The 15,161-nt window shown below is 41.5% G+C and overlaps 1 protein-coding gene across 2 annotated transcripts in view; it reads right to left on the reverse strand.

Annotated features, from left to right (window-relative positions):
* LOC124718915 (leucine zipper transcription factor-like protein 1) overlaps positions 1–15,161 on the reverse strand; it is a 58,956-nt gene that overhangs the window by 25,204 nt on the left and 18,591 nt on the right. For both annotated transcript variants that reach the window (XR_007005939.1, XM_047244569.1), the window contains exon 4: positions 12,735–12,939. Coding sequence is in view for 1 of the 2 variants with exons in the window: in XM_047244569.1 (XP_047100525.1) it covers positions 12,735–12,939 (205 nt within the window). In the remaining variant the exon portion in view is untranslated. The remainder of the gene's footprint in view (positions 1–12,734; positions 12,940–15,161) is intronic.

Below are 15,161 nucleotides of genomic sequence, written 5' to 3' on the forward strand. Positions count from 1 at the left end.
GGGATGTATGACACAAGTGACACCCAATCACCTGGCCACGTTTGAAGTCTGTGAGTTCCACGGAGCAACCCATTCTGCTCTCTCACGATGTCTAATGACTACTGAGGTCACTGATATGGAATACCTGGCAGTGGGTGGCAGAACAATGCACCCAATATGAAAAAGTATGTTTTTGGGGGGTGTCCTGCTATTTTTGATCACATAGTGTATACCAAAAATTCAGCACATTTCATCAGTAAATCAAACACCATAGTGGTCCAGCCAGAAGACATATTAGTTAGTGTTGATGTGTTATTGTTGTTGTGATCGTCAGTCCTGAGACTGGTTTGATGCAACTCTCCATGCTACTCTATCCTGTGCAAGCTTCATCATCTCCCAGTACCTACTGCAGCCTACATCCTTCTGAATCTGCTTAGTGTATTCATCTCTTGGTCTCCCTCTACGATTTTTACCCTCCACGCTGCCCTCCAATGCTAAATTGGTGATCCCTTGATGCCTCAGAACATGTCCTACCAATTGATCCCTTCTTCTAGTCAAGTTGTGCCACAAACTTCTCTTCTCCCCAATCCTATTCAATACCTCCTCATTAGTTATGTGATCTACCCATCTAATCTTCAGCATTCTTCTGTAGCACCACATTTCAAAAGCTTCTATTCTCTTCTTATCTAAACTATTTATCATCCATGTTTCACTTCCATACATGGCTACACTCCATACAAATACTTTCAGAAACGACTTCCTGACACTTAAATCTATACTCGATTTTAACAAATTTCTCTTCTTGCCATTGCCAGTCTACATTTCATATCTTCTCTACTTCGACCATCATCAGTTATTTTGCTCCCCAAATAACAAAACTCCTTTACTACTTTAAGTGTTGATGTGGTACAACTATTTATCATGGCTCCGCTCAGTGAGGCGTCATGACAGCTGAACCAGACTTTTTCTCCCAATATTGCAGAAATGTTTAAATATTGCCTCACAACCATGTATTTCAAATTAAATGACAATTTCTATGAATAGACAGATTGTGTGGCTATGGGGAAAGACAGATGGTGTGGCTATGGGGAGCCCCTTAAGCAGAGTTATAGCAAATTTCTTTAAGTAAAAATTCGAGGAGCAGGCCCTGGAAACTGTCAACAAGAAACCAAATATTTTGTTCTGGTACGTGGATAATATGTTTATTTTCGGGATACATGGCAGAGAGAAACTAGGGTGCTTTGACAAACATCTCAGTGAGAAATTTTCTTGATATGCTAGTTTTCATGAAAGAAGGTGTTAGCTTAGGCCACACAGTTTACCAAAAACCCATGCACGCAGACCATTACCTATACTGGGATTCAAACAATGCACAACAAAAGTGAGGCATCATGGAAACGTTGTCGGAGACAGCAAGGAACGTCTGCAAACCAGAGCTGCTCGACACAGAATTAAAACATTTTCACTAATGCATAGCTCAAGAATGGTTATTCGTCCGTCAAGGTAAAAAGAGCGTTAAGACTGTTCCATTGGAATCGTAGTGATGCACAAGCACTGTTCAAATCAAAAGTTTTCCTGCCTTTCATTAAGGACATTACTGACTGCATAGGAAAAATCTTGAAAAAACAGAACATCGCGGTAATCTACAAATCCGTGCCAACCACTGGAGAAAGCAGGAATTTATAGATTCCATGTGGTTATGGGGAGGTATATGAGGGCACTACAAAAAGAATGGTCAAAAAACGACTATAAGATCAAAAGGGCAATTACAGAAGGGGGGAAGATCAGTAGATCAGCTGTTGTGGAACATGCTTTGCAGCTGTGAGACCACCACATTCATTTTGATTGGACTCGAGTGACACAAGCAGATATCATGAAAGACTATACTGAGATGCCATAGAGGTTTTAAAACACCCCAGGAATTTCACATCTAATGCTAAAGAAGATGTGTTACCAGTCTTCCACCAGGGGCTGATGGCAACAGTGGATGATGGCAACCAACAACAACCCATTACCAATTGCACCCAGGTATTCTAAGCACGTGGCACCACCCCACTGAACAGGAGCACATGTAAACAGAATTCTGCTGCAGTGAGTAGTGTGCCAGGGTGTGAATCGGACATGCAAAGAAGTTACGATCCCTCTTGAAAATGTAGTGAGTATACGGGGATGAAATGTTGGATTTAAATGTGAACTTCGTTCGACCACAGCATAATAGCCCAGAACATATTATTAACTGTGACATTTATAGCCAAGAAAGTTTACATTTTAAAATTTTGAAGTTGTTTTCCTCCAGTGTTTTTCATTTGGTGTTAACAAATGAAGCATTCATCTCCTTATGGAGAATCTCATTTAAGACACAAGGCATGATTTTAAACTAAGTACCATCTTCAAATATGGCTAAAATATTGTGACCACCTACTTAACAGCATATCTGTCCAAATTTAGAAAACAATACAGCACTGATCATGCATGATGTGTATTTGAGAAGCCCTTGGTAGGTTTCCAGAGATATGTCAGACCAAATGAAAATGCATAGTTACGCGGAGCAAGTGAATCTGCTAGTCAAGACATGAACATGAGTTCACCATTACACTCCTCGCAATACTGTATCACAACTATTCTGGTCTTGTGACATGAACAGTTTCCTGGTGGAAGATGTCATTACCATACGGCAAGCCATCAAACAAAAGGCGTGCAGTTGATCTGTGGGATATACCTTATTTTGGTTTAGCCATAAACTATATGTCATTTAATAAGTATCGTAACACTGTGCAGGGTGAAGATGCAATATAAAAGATATGTACAAAAAGAAAGATGAACATATATTTGTATTCTAATGTTTTTTAAGCCAATATAAAATTTTTCATTCGTCAACTATCTGTCTCTTCCCGTCTGTGATTCTGGGTGCACGTATTGTGCGTATGTCAGACAACACTATATATGTAGGTTGCAACTTAAATAATGGCAACACTGCTGTGGAGACACTATGCAACGGAATCTACTATTGTCACTGATAGCAAGTGTTGTTGACATACCTACCTTACCTCCGAGCAAATGGACTTGCCCGTCCCACGTCACCAGCGTGCGCACAATCGAAGGAAACATAGTCACTTGTGAGCGATTGGTCTAATGTAATGGTGTCACTAAGTTTTCAAAACAGGAACAATGGAGTTGGATCAAGATTGAATGTGCCAGAGGTCATACAGCATGACAGTGTCATTGAGGTCTTTGCTTCAGAACTGTTCCAGAGATTCGAAAGGCAGTAGATCACTCCATTCGCACCATCAACAGAACAGGCTCTGCTAATGGTATGCTATGCCTCCAGAATGAAATTTTCACTCTGCAGCAGAGTGTGCGCTGATATGAAACTTCCTGGCAGATTAAAACTGTGTGCCGGACCAAGACTCGAACTCGGGACCTTTGCCTTTCGCGGGCAAGTGCTCTACCATCTGAGCTACCCAAACACGACTCACGCCCCCTCCTCACAGCTATGCCTTCCACATTGCTGGCAACAGGTTCTACACAAAGTTGGTGACTACTTTGGACGACAGTAACAGGTGCCAACATGTAACTCTTTTGTATCGGTTGTGAATAAATGGTTGCCACTATTTAAGTTCCAGCATTTGTACATTTTTGTAAAATTTCTTACAACATATCCTCTGGAGAGAGAGATGTTTCTCCCATTTCTACATTTCTTGTCCTGAAACTGATACCTGGATACATCGCAGCCTGCAATCCTCCAATAAAAACAGCAACATTATTTGTGTCTGTATTATACTGCATGTTTTACCTCAGACTGGATGGTACATCCTTTTCTTCCAAAAAGAAGAGAGAAACATCACTCTGTTCAAAGGATATTTAATATATAAATCAAGTTAAGACTGTTTCAATGGTAATTGTAGTGAATGACTGTGGAGGTGTGAAAGGTCCTATGGAAACCCAAGTGAATGCTCACACTGTTATTGTCTGTGGCACGGTGCATGTTTCAAGCAGCCGTTCATTTGGAATGTGGCATATCTGGACACAATCACTGACCTGCTGTAACAAAAAACTGTGGGGCGGCAGGTAAAAATTTTAGGTTTGTTGTTCGGTTTGACATGTCTTTGTGTTTTTTAATACCACTGCCTTTTACAAGAGGCTGAAAATAATTTGGGCAGACAGCCGGAAAGTGTTGGAGAACATGCTGACCGTAATCTTCAGTCTACAACTCAGCTTGCCGAAACTGAAATAAAATGTTCTATCTCCCTGTGTATACTTCAGAGGACAATAAATAAAAGTCTACTGTCATTTGATCAATCAGTTTATTTAATTAAAGTGCACAATCAGCACTTATCGCATTTCAGAGATGGTTTCAGCTCGAAGTTCCAAGTATTACTAACTATTGTTTCATCCATTAATTATGTACAGTTAATTTCTCGCCTTAAAAGTGGGGAATAAAGTACACCACTTACCACATGGTTTTCTATAACGCAATGGGTGGGACACAGAACAAAACATCTAAAATGAAACACAGGCTTTCCACAAAATCATTGACCCAAAAGTTCTTTTCACACATTTGCACTAAATCTGCACGATGGTTAAATTGATTGAAAAAACAATTGTGCCAGTCATTTTTAACACCATCCGAGGCTCAGCAGACACAGTCAAATAACCTCTTAGGTGAAGACAGGTCGGTCTTTATATAGTCTCGGTGCAGATGTCAAACGGAACAACTGGAGATAGATCACTTCCAATGCCTGCATAAGTGCTCAAATAGCTCCCTTTTTGACTACAAAATTATTTACATCAGTGTCAGGTGAAGATTGACAAATTCCCAGTTTTTCTCTACGTAAAACTGTACCCTGTTTATGTTCTTTAAAAATCTCAGTTTGATAACTCCTAAATTTAAATTCACAGAATTTTTCATGTGGAACTGAGGGTAGATTGTGACTGCCAAATTGTCTCTTTTCTAACTTCTGTGTCTTGACCAAATTACATTATCATCTTGCAGTTGTACAGCTCCATTATTACATATAATTAAGACAGTGATGCCAGTTCAGCTTTGTATATTCATTATAAAGGTTAGTTAATCTAACTTGTTTTTACAGTTATTGATACAAAAATAAGTATTTACCTAATGATTCAAAAAGTTATAGAGACACCTTTATGAAAACCTGTACAGAATATTTTTATATAAAATTGAACCCAACTGCAAAAGTACAACTTTATAGCTTTAATAATATGCACTTTTGTGGCAACTAATCAGTGGATCACTCTGAGACTCAAAAAAGAGAGAGACTGGAATAGAAGGGAGAACCTCTAGAAGTACTAAAAGTACCCTCCGCCATAACAGAGTGTGGATGTAGATGTAGATGTAGGTACTTAACATTTTCATAGTTTTACATAATCTGGAAAAGTCTTGTAACATTGTTTAAATATTTAATTTCTCCGTAAATTACTTCGCAGTTCTTTATTTGCTCTGTACAGCAACATTAGGTGCTGCTGGCTTGGCTACGGCTGAGTGACGGGGAGAAAACTTATCTATCACTTGCCACTGTAGTGGTACACATTGCTATAAAGCATTGCAACATGACTCACGTTCCTTGTACTAAAACTATGCACTGCACGATGTGTGTGTGTGTGTGTGTGTGTGTGTGTGTGTGTGTGTGAAATTGCAAATTTTGCAACTTTAGTTAGTAGCAGCATAAACAACAACTACTGTTCCCGGTTTGTTGGAATTTGGATGCAGATATGAGAAAGAAAATTATGGGCACAGCGCAGAAAGCGACGTCGAATGAGTAATTTGGACTGGCCAGTGAGGGGTCACTTGCACTTTGCTGTTGTGCATGGGGCGTGCTGTGGACTCCAAAGAAGAAAGGAGCCTTGTGACAAATGTAGAGCACTAGATAAAAATGAATGTTTTTATACACACTCTGTGCCATGCTTATGGTTTTGATCAAGCAGTGAAGCATCTTGTATGAACATGTGTCTAGAAAGCTTTATTAATTGTCAGTTGTTGTGAGTTGAGAACTTATTTGAACACAGAAGAATAAATGGTACCATGTTTTGTGATTTCGTAGTGAGTGTTTGAATGTAGAAGCTCTCTTATAGCCCTCACCCCTCCACAATCAGAAAAGATGTCAGCAGTCAAATATATTAACCGCATAGCAGAACTACAACATCAAGAAAAAACAAGATGGTAACCTGGAAATTAGGAAAAGAAGATAACCGTTGTTACAGGGAACAAGTCAAGACTCGGAATCTCGCAATACATCGATGACTTAAAATCAACCCACAATAAGAAAAACAGCCCAGTTTTGATACAGTGCTCACTTACCTATAAAATGTGGTTCATTTGACCAGGTGACACATTTGCATTGACCCACGGTCCAATATTGATAATCCTGTGCTCACTGCAACTGTAACTGATGATGTAGTAGGACCACTTTGGGAGAATGGAAAAAATGCCCCTGTCAGAGCACAGAAAAGGCAAATGACAGAAAAGTGAGGAGCCAGCTGCTTAGTTCTGCTTCCTCACCTTGCCCTTTTCTGTGCCAAAAGAGAGAAGAAGAGGGACAGTGACGATGGAAGAGAGAGGAGACATTGACAGTGGGAGAGAAAGAAGGAGGGAACAGTGATGGTGGGAGAGGTAAAGTGGCTCTGTGTGTGTTTGTTAATTTGGGTGAAGAAAGTTCTATGTACTGACTTGGCAGAAAATCCTAAGAAATTTTGGTTTTATGTCAAAGTGGTAGGTGGATCAAAACAAAATGTCCAGACACTCTGTGACCGAAGTGGTACTGAAACAGAGGATGGCAGACTAAAGGTTGCAATACTACATGTCTTTTTCCAAAGCTGTTTCACAGAGGAAGACTGCACTGTAGTTCCCTCTCTAGATTGTTACACAGATGACAAAATGGTAGATATCGAAATAGACGACAGAGGGATAGAGAAACAATTAAAATCGCTCAAAAGAGGAAATGCCGCTGGACCTGATTGGATACCAGTTCAATTTTACACAGAGTACGCGAAGGAACTTGCCCCCCTTCTTGCAGCGATGTACCGTAGGTCTCTAGAAGAGCGTAGCATTCCAAAGGATTGGAAAAGGGCACAGGTCATCCCCGTTTTCAAGAAGGGACGTCGAACAGATGTGCAGAACTATAGACCTATACCTCTAACGTCGAGCAGTTGTAGAATTTTGGAACACGTATTATGTTAGAGTATAATGACTTTCCTGAAGACTAGAAATCTACTCTGTAGGAATCAGCATGGGTTTCGAAAAAGACGATCGTGTGAAACCCAGCGCGCGCTATTCGTCCACGAGACTCAGAGGGCCATAGACACGGGTTCCCAGGTAGATGGCGTGTTTCTTGACTTCCGCAAGACGTTCAATACAGTTCCCCACAGTCGTTTAATGAACAAAGTAAGGGCGTATCGACTATCAGACCAATTGTGTGATTGGATTGAAGAGTTCCTAGATAAAAGAACGCAGCATGTCATTCTCAATGGAGAGAAGTCTTCCGAAGTAAGAGTGATTTCAGGTGTGCCGCAGAGGAGTGTCGTAGGACCGTTGCTATTCACAATACACATAAATGACCTTGTGGATAACATCAGAAGTTCACTGAGGCTTTTTGCGGATGATGCTGTGGTATATCGAGAGGTTGTAACAATGGGAAATTGTACTGAAATGCAGGAGGATCTGCAATGAATTCATGCATGGTGCAGTGAATGACAACTGAATCTCAATGTAAACAAGTGTAATGTGCTGTGAATACATAGAAAGAAAGATCCTTTATCATTTAGGTACAATATAGCAGATCAGAAACTGGAAGCAGATAATTCCATAAATTACCTGGGAGTAGGCATTAGGAGTGATTTAAAATGGAATGACCATATAAAAATAATTGTCGGTAAAGCAGGTGCCTGACTGAGATTCATTGAAAGAATCCTAAGGAAATGCAATCTGAAAACAAAGGAAGTAGGTTACAGTACACTTGCTCGCCCACTGCTTGAATACTGCTCGCCGGTGTGGGATCCGTACCAGATAGGGTTGATAGAAGAGATAGAGAAGATCCAACAGAGAGCAGCGCGCTTCGTTACAGGATCATTTAGTAATCACGAAAGCGTTACGGAGATGATAGATAAACTCCAGTGGAAGACTTTGCAGGAGAGACGCTCAGTAGCTCGGTACAGGCTTTTGTTGAAGTTTCGAGAACGTACCTTCACCGAGGAGTCAAGCAGTATATTGCTCCCTCCTACGTATATCTTCCGAAGAGACCATGAGGATAAAATCAGAGAGATTAGAGCCCACACAGAGGAGAAAAGGAGGCAGAGTAAGTAGTGAGAGAGGGCACAGTTGCAGTGGAGTGTGTACTGTAACTCAATGGGACAATGGAGAGAGACATATATAGACAGCGAGATGTTGTCTATGAGGGCTTAACCACAAACAGAGACTGGCTAAAAGCATTCAGAATGTTCTATGTTAAAAGAGCGCAAATATTTTTGTACGCCAAAACTTTCAGTTAGGAAGGTGGAATGAAGATTGTGGTAGCTGGTTCCCCACTTTTTTTCAGAGTTTTTTTTTTAAGGGAAACAAAGTCACCTTTTTTCTGTTCCAACAAGAGCAGATTTCTGTTGGTGAAAATGTACATACTTGAGTCTGAAGTGGACTCTTACTTAAGTGGAGTTGTTCCATCGCCTTCTGCCAATAATCTATCAACTACAACTGTAAAGGCAAGGTTATATCACGCCTGTGGGGAAAAGATTAATTTGATACTTGAGACATGGTGAGGGCAGGCAGTAGAGTAGTCCCAAACAATGAGGTCATCAGTTCCGTGGGATTAGGGATGGATGGGGAAGCAAGTAGGCCGTGCCCTTTCAGAGGGATCATCCTGGCATTTGACCTGAAGTGATTTAGGGAAATCACGAAAAACCTAAATCGGGATGGCCGGACACGAGTTTGAACAGACGTCCTCCCGAAGGCAAGTCCAGTGGGCTAACCACTGCACCACCTTGCTCAGTATTCTCCCAGTCACACAGCTGGAAATGCAGTTTCATCTTTTCTCTCTGTAACAAAGCAGGTTGATATGCACCGTGCTACTGTGTATGCCCTCCTATGTCATGTATTAAGGTCTACATAAAATTTTCACTAACTTTCTTTTCAAAATTCCAGTGTTAAATTTACTACATTAAGCACGTAGGATGCATATTATCAAAACAGTAGAAACAAATTCCCCCCACATAACTTTGTTATTCAGGTCATTCAGTTTGTTGTCTCATTTGCAATGAGCTAATTAGTTTTGTCAGAAACAATGGAAATCAAAAGTTATTGTAGTTATAAAATTTTGTACAGTTAGATGAAGGGAAAAGCATATGAGCTAATAGGTAAATTCTGAAAGAAAGACCACTTCCAAATAAAAAAGAGCTATTTACAGTAAAGGGTTTACGTTAATTAGTTTAAAAGATAGAGTTATTTAAAGATTTGATCTGGTCCAAACTTTCTGTGTCAATTATAGCAAAAGACTATAATTTTTTCAGGATATGTTGATATACTTTTGACAGCCACATTTTTCTGATTCCAGTAAGGAGTGAGAGTGTCTATTTAGAAGTTACTAAATTTTCAATAACTAAATTTTAACATACAAGATGGATCCCATAGTCACAAATCTGGGATTTCCACTGCATAGGCATAAATGTGTACTGCTTAGCCTAATAGATACTGCTCATAAGAAATAATATACAAATAAAATACACTGACAAAATCAATGGCCAATAAAAGATGAACTTTCTGACCTTTGGAATTTGTTAACTATTATAAATTAACAAAGTTAAGTGATATCCTAATTCGAGTCTCTATAGGACCAACACCAACTCCATTTTCAGCCAGTCTGCTTTAGGTTTTAACTCTTCCTCCAGTCTGAGCTCTCATTCATTCTGTTCATTCCACTTTTAGTCTGCGGCTGTTCTTTAGCCCAGCCTCGGGAATTTTTTCAGTTGCATTTCTGTTCGTGTGAACTGAGCTGAGAGAACATATTTTATAGTAATGAATAATAGACAATCAGACAATGTGTGTTTCCAAACAGTGGAAACTCCAGGTTGGAATACCAACAACGTAGGAAAAGATAGATTGCTACTTATCGTAAAAATGGCACAGTAAGTTGCAGACAGGCTCAGTTAAAAGACACTTACACATTACCTTTTAGCCACAGCATTCAGCAGAAAAAGAGAGAGATAAACACACCATTCATTCACACAGGCAAGCATACCTCACGCGCACAGGACTGTCGACTCGGGTCAGAATGCAACTATCGTGTGGAATGGAAGGAGTGATTTGGATGGAGTGAGGAAGGGGCAGAGGTAGAAGTGTGCAAGTGGGGGGGGAGGGAGGAGTGCTGTTTGGCGGAGTGTTTGGGGCTCCATCCTTGTGCCACTGCCACTCCCAACCCCTTGCCACAAGCGTTATATCCCTTAGGAAGACCCAAGATTGGGACCTGTCCAATCCACTGATCCAGCAATTCCTATTCTCGTCCTGTTACAGGCTTATCCTATCCTATCAGAGGCTGCACCACCTGCAAAAGCAGCAATGTCATAAGTCAGCTCTGCTGCAATCATTGCACAGCTTTTATATTGGCATGACTACCAACCAGCTGTCCACCAGAACAAACACCCACTGCCAAACAGTGGCCGAGAGCAAAGTAGACCACGGTGCGGCTCAACGTGCTGACGAACATAAATTGCTCGATTTCGACAGCTGCTTCACTACCCGAGCCATTCAGATCGTCCCCTCCACCACCAGCTTTTCTTAACTGCGCAGATGGTAGTTATCCTTACAACACATTCTCCAGTCCCAAAATTATCCCTGCCTCAACCTATGGTAGAATATTGTCCCCACACCCTTCATCTAACAGTTTCAACCCCCCCTGTCTTATCACCCCTTCCCCATTCTCATCTCCAACTTTGTTTGCTGCCATCTGCTGACACACCCATCCATCTTTCCCTGCTCCTCTCCTTTTTGCTCCCTTTTTTCCTCACCTCTCTGTCCCACAATCTCCTGATGCTGTTTCTGTTGGCTTTCTAGTTCCTCACCCCCCCCCCCCCCCTCCCCACCCGTACACTGCTATTCCTTTCCCTTCTCCTTCCCCGCCCCCTCCAGATTGCTGCTTCTGTGCCATGTGACGGTTGCATTCTGGTTTGAAGTGATCAAGTTGGCCATGAGATGTGCTTGCTTTCGTGAATGAATGGTGTGTGTTTCTCTTTCTTTTTCTGACTAAGGCTATGGCCAAAAAGCTCACGTGTAAGTATCTTTTAAATGTTCCTGTCTGCACATTAATGTGCAGGTAGCAGTCTATCTTTTCCTACATTGCAGAATATATGTTTTGGGTCATTTGAAAAATATTTGTGACTAATAACAGTGCTGAGACTTTTTCTATGTAAATGAATGTGACACAACACACAAGGGCGAACCCAAAAAAATACCAGAATTATTTTTTAAAAGCTATATATTTTCAAATTCTTTACAAAACAACCTTACCCCCTACAAAATACTCTCCCTTACAACCAATACATTTGTCCCATCGATGCTTCCACTGTTAGAAACATTTTTTGTAGTAATCTTTAGAAATGACTGACGGATTTACCCTTTTTTTCCAAATTGGTGTCCTTTTACGCCCCTTTTCATGTGAGAAAATAAAAGAAAGTCACATGGAGCCAAGTCAGCCCAAATACGTTGTGTGGGGCAGCTGAACAGTGCCATTTTTAGGCAAAAACTGTCTGACAGAGATGGCTGTGTGTGCAGGTGTGTTGTCGTGGTGGGAGACCCAATCTCCTATCTGCCACAAATTGGGTCTTTTTTGATGAACACTGTTGCTCTATCTTCTTAACACTTCCAAATAAAAGGTCTGATTGACGGTCTGACCAGGAGGCAAACTTTTCGTTGATTCGGGCAGTTTATGTATGTCCAGAATGAGGTTTGTCATCAATTAACACGTCCCCATCTTTATATCGAGCAAATCACTTGTACACTTGAGTTTTTCCTATAGTGCCATCTTGGTAAGCTGTTTTCAACATTAGAACAGTTTCAGCTGGATTTTTACTAGAACAGTTTCAGCAGGATTTTTACTAGAACAGTTCCAGCAGGATTTTTACTAGAACAGTTTCAGCAGCATTTTTACCAAGAAGAAAACAAAATTTCACAGCTGCACGTTGTTCATTTAATATTGCCATCTTAAAAAATGAAACAAGAACAAAACAGCGCTAGCAAAAACAAGCACTGCAGATGAACAGAAAAAGCCAGGTTGACAACACAGGTGGCACTGAACTGACAATGAGTTGTGCTATACACTCCTTGCGGCAGAAATGCGTACAGCACAAGCTCCACCCATGGCAACGTTATTCCAGTTTCTTTTGTTTGGGTACCCCCTGTTTGTTCACTTCATCTATACTGTACTTAGGAAGAAATAAGAACAATTATGATCTGCATGTGTCCATACTAACTAACTCTCAGTAAATATAATTAGAGACTGTGAGATATCTGATCATCTGTGACAGGACCTTAGAAATGGGACTGAAGATTGGTAAGCTTCCAGTTAGGAACTTAAAAAGAAGGTTATGGCTATACATTTTAAAGATAAGTTCTTCAACAGTACTCCCAGGTGGCGATCCACCAAAACTGTGGAGTTACCGAGGCTTATTCTGTAACAAGTAGGACTAGTTTACCTGACAACAGGTGCAAAATGGGTGGAGGATACCCCACGACAGAGTCCGCACTCTGCACTCACCAGAAGGCGTGCCTCCTCCAGCTGCTCCTGCAGGGAGCCACAGTGCGCCTCCAGTCGCCGCACCTCCGCAGTCAGCAGTGCGGACGCCCCGCCCGCGTCCCGGCCGCCATCCGTGCCCAGTGGGGCCAGCCGTCCGCCCGCTGGCAGCGGCCGCTCGGGAGCCGCTCCCGTCTCCTCCAGTGCTGCCACCTGCTCCAGTTGCTCTCTGCAGTGAGTAAACAGAGGGCTGCCAGTCAGGCTGTTCTGGTGGAAACCGGGTGGGGAGGGACGGACTGACAGCCGACAGATGGACAGTTAGCCATTTGTCGTGGTATAGTATCGGATAGTGAGATAACAGTGACTTACCACAAACAGGGTGAGTCAAAAAGGCCTTAACAATTTTGGAAGTGATACAGAAATTTATTGTGGTAACTTACATAATCAGTAGATGTGTCATTTTGTAGTGATCAACCTCAAGTTTGTTTCACGTAGTGCACCAATAATCCTTTCCACAGCCAGGATCACCAACCTAGTGCACAGTTAAAATGGATACTTTCACTAGTGCGGAGTGTGCTTGCCGTGTATTTTGGTTTTGTGAAACCAATTCTGCAGTAACTCTTCGGCATAAATTTTGCACCAAATATCCTAAACAACCCCCAAACTACTGGGTGAAGGTGTGGGGGGACAATATGTTACCACAGGCTAAGTCAAAACAAGGCCCCGGGAGTACACAACATTCCATTAGAACTACTGACAGCCTTGGGAGAGCCAGTCCTGACAAAGCTCTACCATCTGGTGAGCAAGATGTATGAGACAGGCGAAATACCCTCAGACTTCAAGAAGAATATAATAATTCCGATCCCAAAGAAAGCAGGTGCTGACAGATGTGAAAATTACTGAACTATCAGTTTAATAAGTCACAGCTGCAAAATACTAACGCAAATTCTTTACAGACGAATGGAAAAACTGGTAGAAGCCAACCTCAGGGAAGATCAGTTTGGATTCCGTAGAAATGTTGGAATGCGTGAGGCAATATTGACCCTACAACTTATCTTAGAGCCAGGATGGTTCCTTTCAAAGGGCACGGCAGACTTCCTTCCCCGTCCTTCCCTAATCCGATGAGACCGATGACCTCGCTGTCTGGTCTCCTTTCCCAAAATCAACCAACAACCAACTTATCTTAGAAGAAAGATTAAGGAAAGGCAAACCTACATTTCTAGCATTTGTAGACTTAGAGAAAGCTTTTGACAATGTTGACTGGAATACTCTCTTTCAAATTCTGAACGTGGCAGGGGTAAAACACAGGGAGCGAAAGGCTATTTACAATTTGTACAGAAACCAGATGGCAGTTATAAGACTCGAGGGACATGAAAGGGAAGCAGTGGTTGGGAAGGGAGTGAGACAGGGTTGTAGCCTCTCCCCGATGCTATTCAATCTGTATATTGAGCAAGCAGTAAAGGAAATGAAAGAAAAGTTCGGAGTAGGTATTAAAATCCATGGAGAAGAAATAAAAACTTTGAGGTTTGCCGATGACATTGTAATTCTGTCAGAGACAGCAAAGGACTTGGAAGAGCAGTTGAACGGAATGGACAGTGTCTTAAAAGGAGGGTATAAGATGAACATCAACAAAAGCAAAATGAGGATAATGGAATGTAGTCGAATTAAGTCAGGTGATGCTGAGGGAATTAGATTAGGAAATGAGACACTTAAAGTAGTAAAGGAGTTTTGCTATTTGGGGAGCAAAATAACTGTTGATGGTCGAAGTAGAGAGGATATAAAATGTAAACTGGCAATGGCAAGGAAAGCGTTTCTGAAGAAGAGGAATTTGTTAACATTGAGTATAGATTTAAGTATTAGGAAGTCGTTTCTGAAAGTATTTGTATGGAATGTAGCCATGTGTGGAAGTGAAACATGGACAATAAATAGTTTGGACAAGAAGAGAATAGAAGCTTTCGAGATGTGGTGCTACAGAAGAAAGTTGAAGATTAGGTGGGTAGGTCACGTAACTAATGAGGAGGTATTGAATAGGATTGGGGCAAAGAGAAGTTTGTGGCACAACTTGACTAGAAGAAGGGATCGGTTGGTAGGACATGTCCTGAGGCATCAAGGGATCACAAACTTAGCATTGGAGGGCAGCGTGGAGGGTAAAAATCGTAGAGGGAGACCAAAAGATGAATACACTAAGCAGATTCAGAAGGATGTAGGCTGCAGCAGGTACTGGGAGATGAAGAGGCTTGCACAGGATAGAGTAGCATGGAGAGCTGCAGCAAACCAATCTCAGGACTGAAGACCACATCAATAACAGGCTGAGGCTGGGATATCTTCCGAGGTAAGAGAATGTGCTGTAAGGATAATTACTATCTGCACAGTTCAAAAAAGCTGGTGGGCAAGGGATAATCTGGATGGCTAAGGTAGTGGAAGTAGCCACTGAAATCTAGCGTGTTATGT

This window comes from Schistocerca piceifrons, chromosome 10 (assembly GCF_021461385.2).
Source record: "Schistocerca piceifrons isolate TAMUIC-IGC-003096 chromosome 10, iqSchPice1.1, whole genome shotgun sequence".
In the NCBI taxonomy this organism is placed as follows: Eukaryota; Metazoa; Arthropoda; class Insecta; order Orthoptera; family Acrididae; genus Schistocerca; species Schistocerca piceifrons.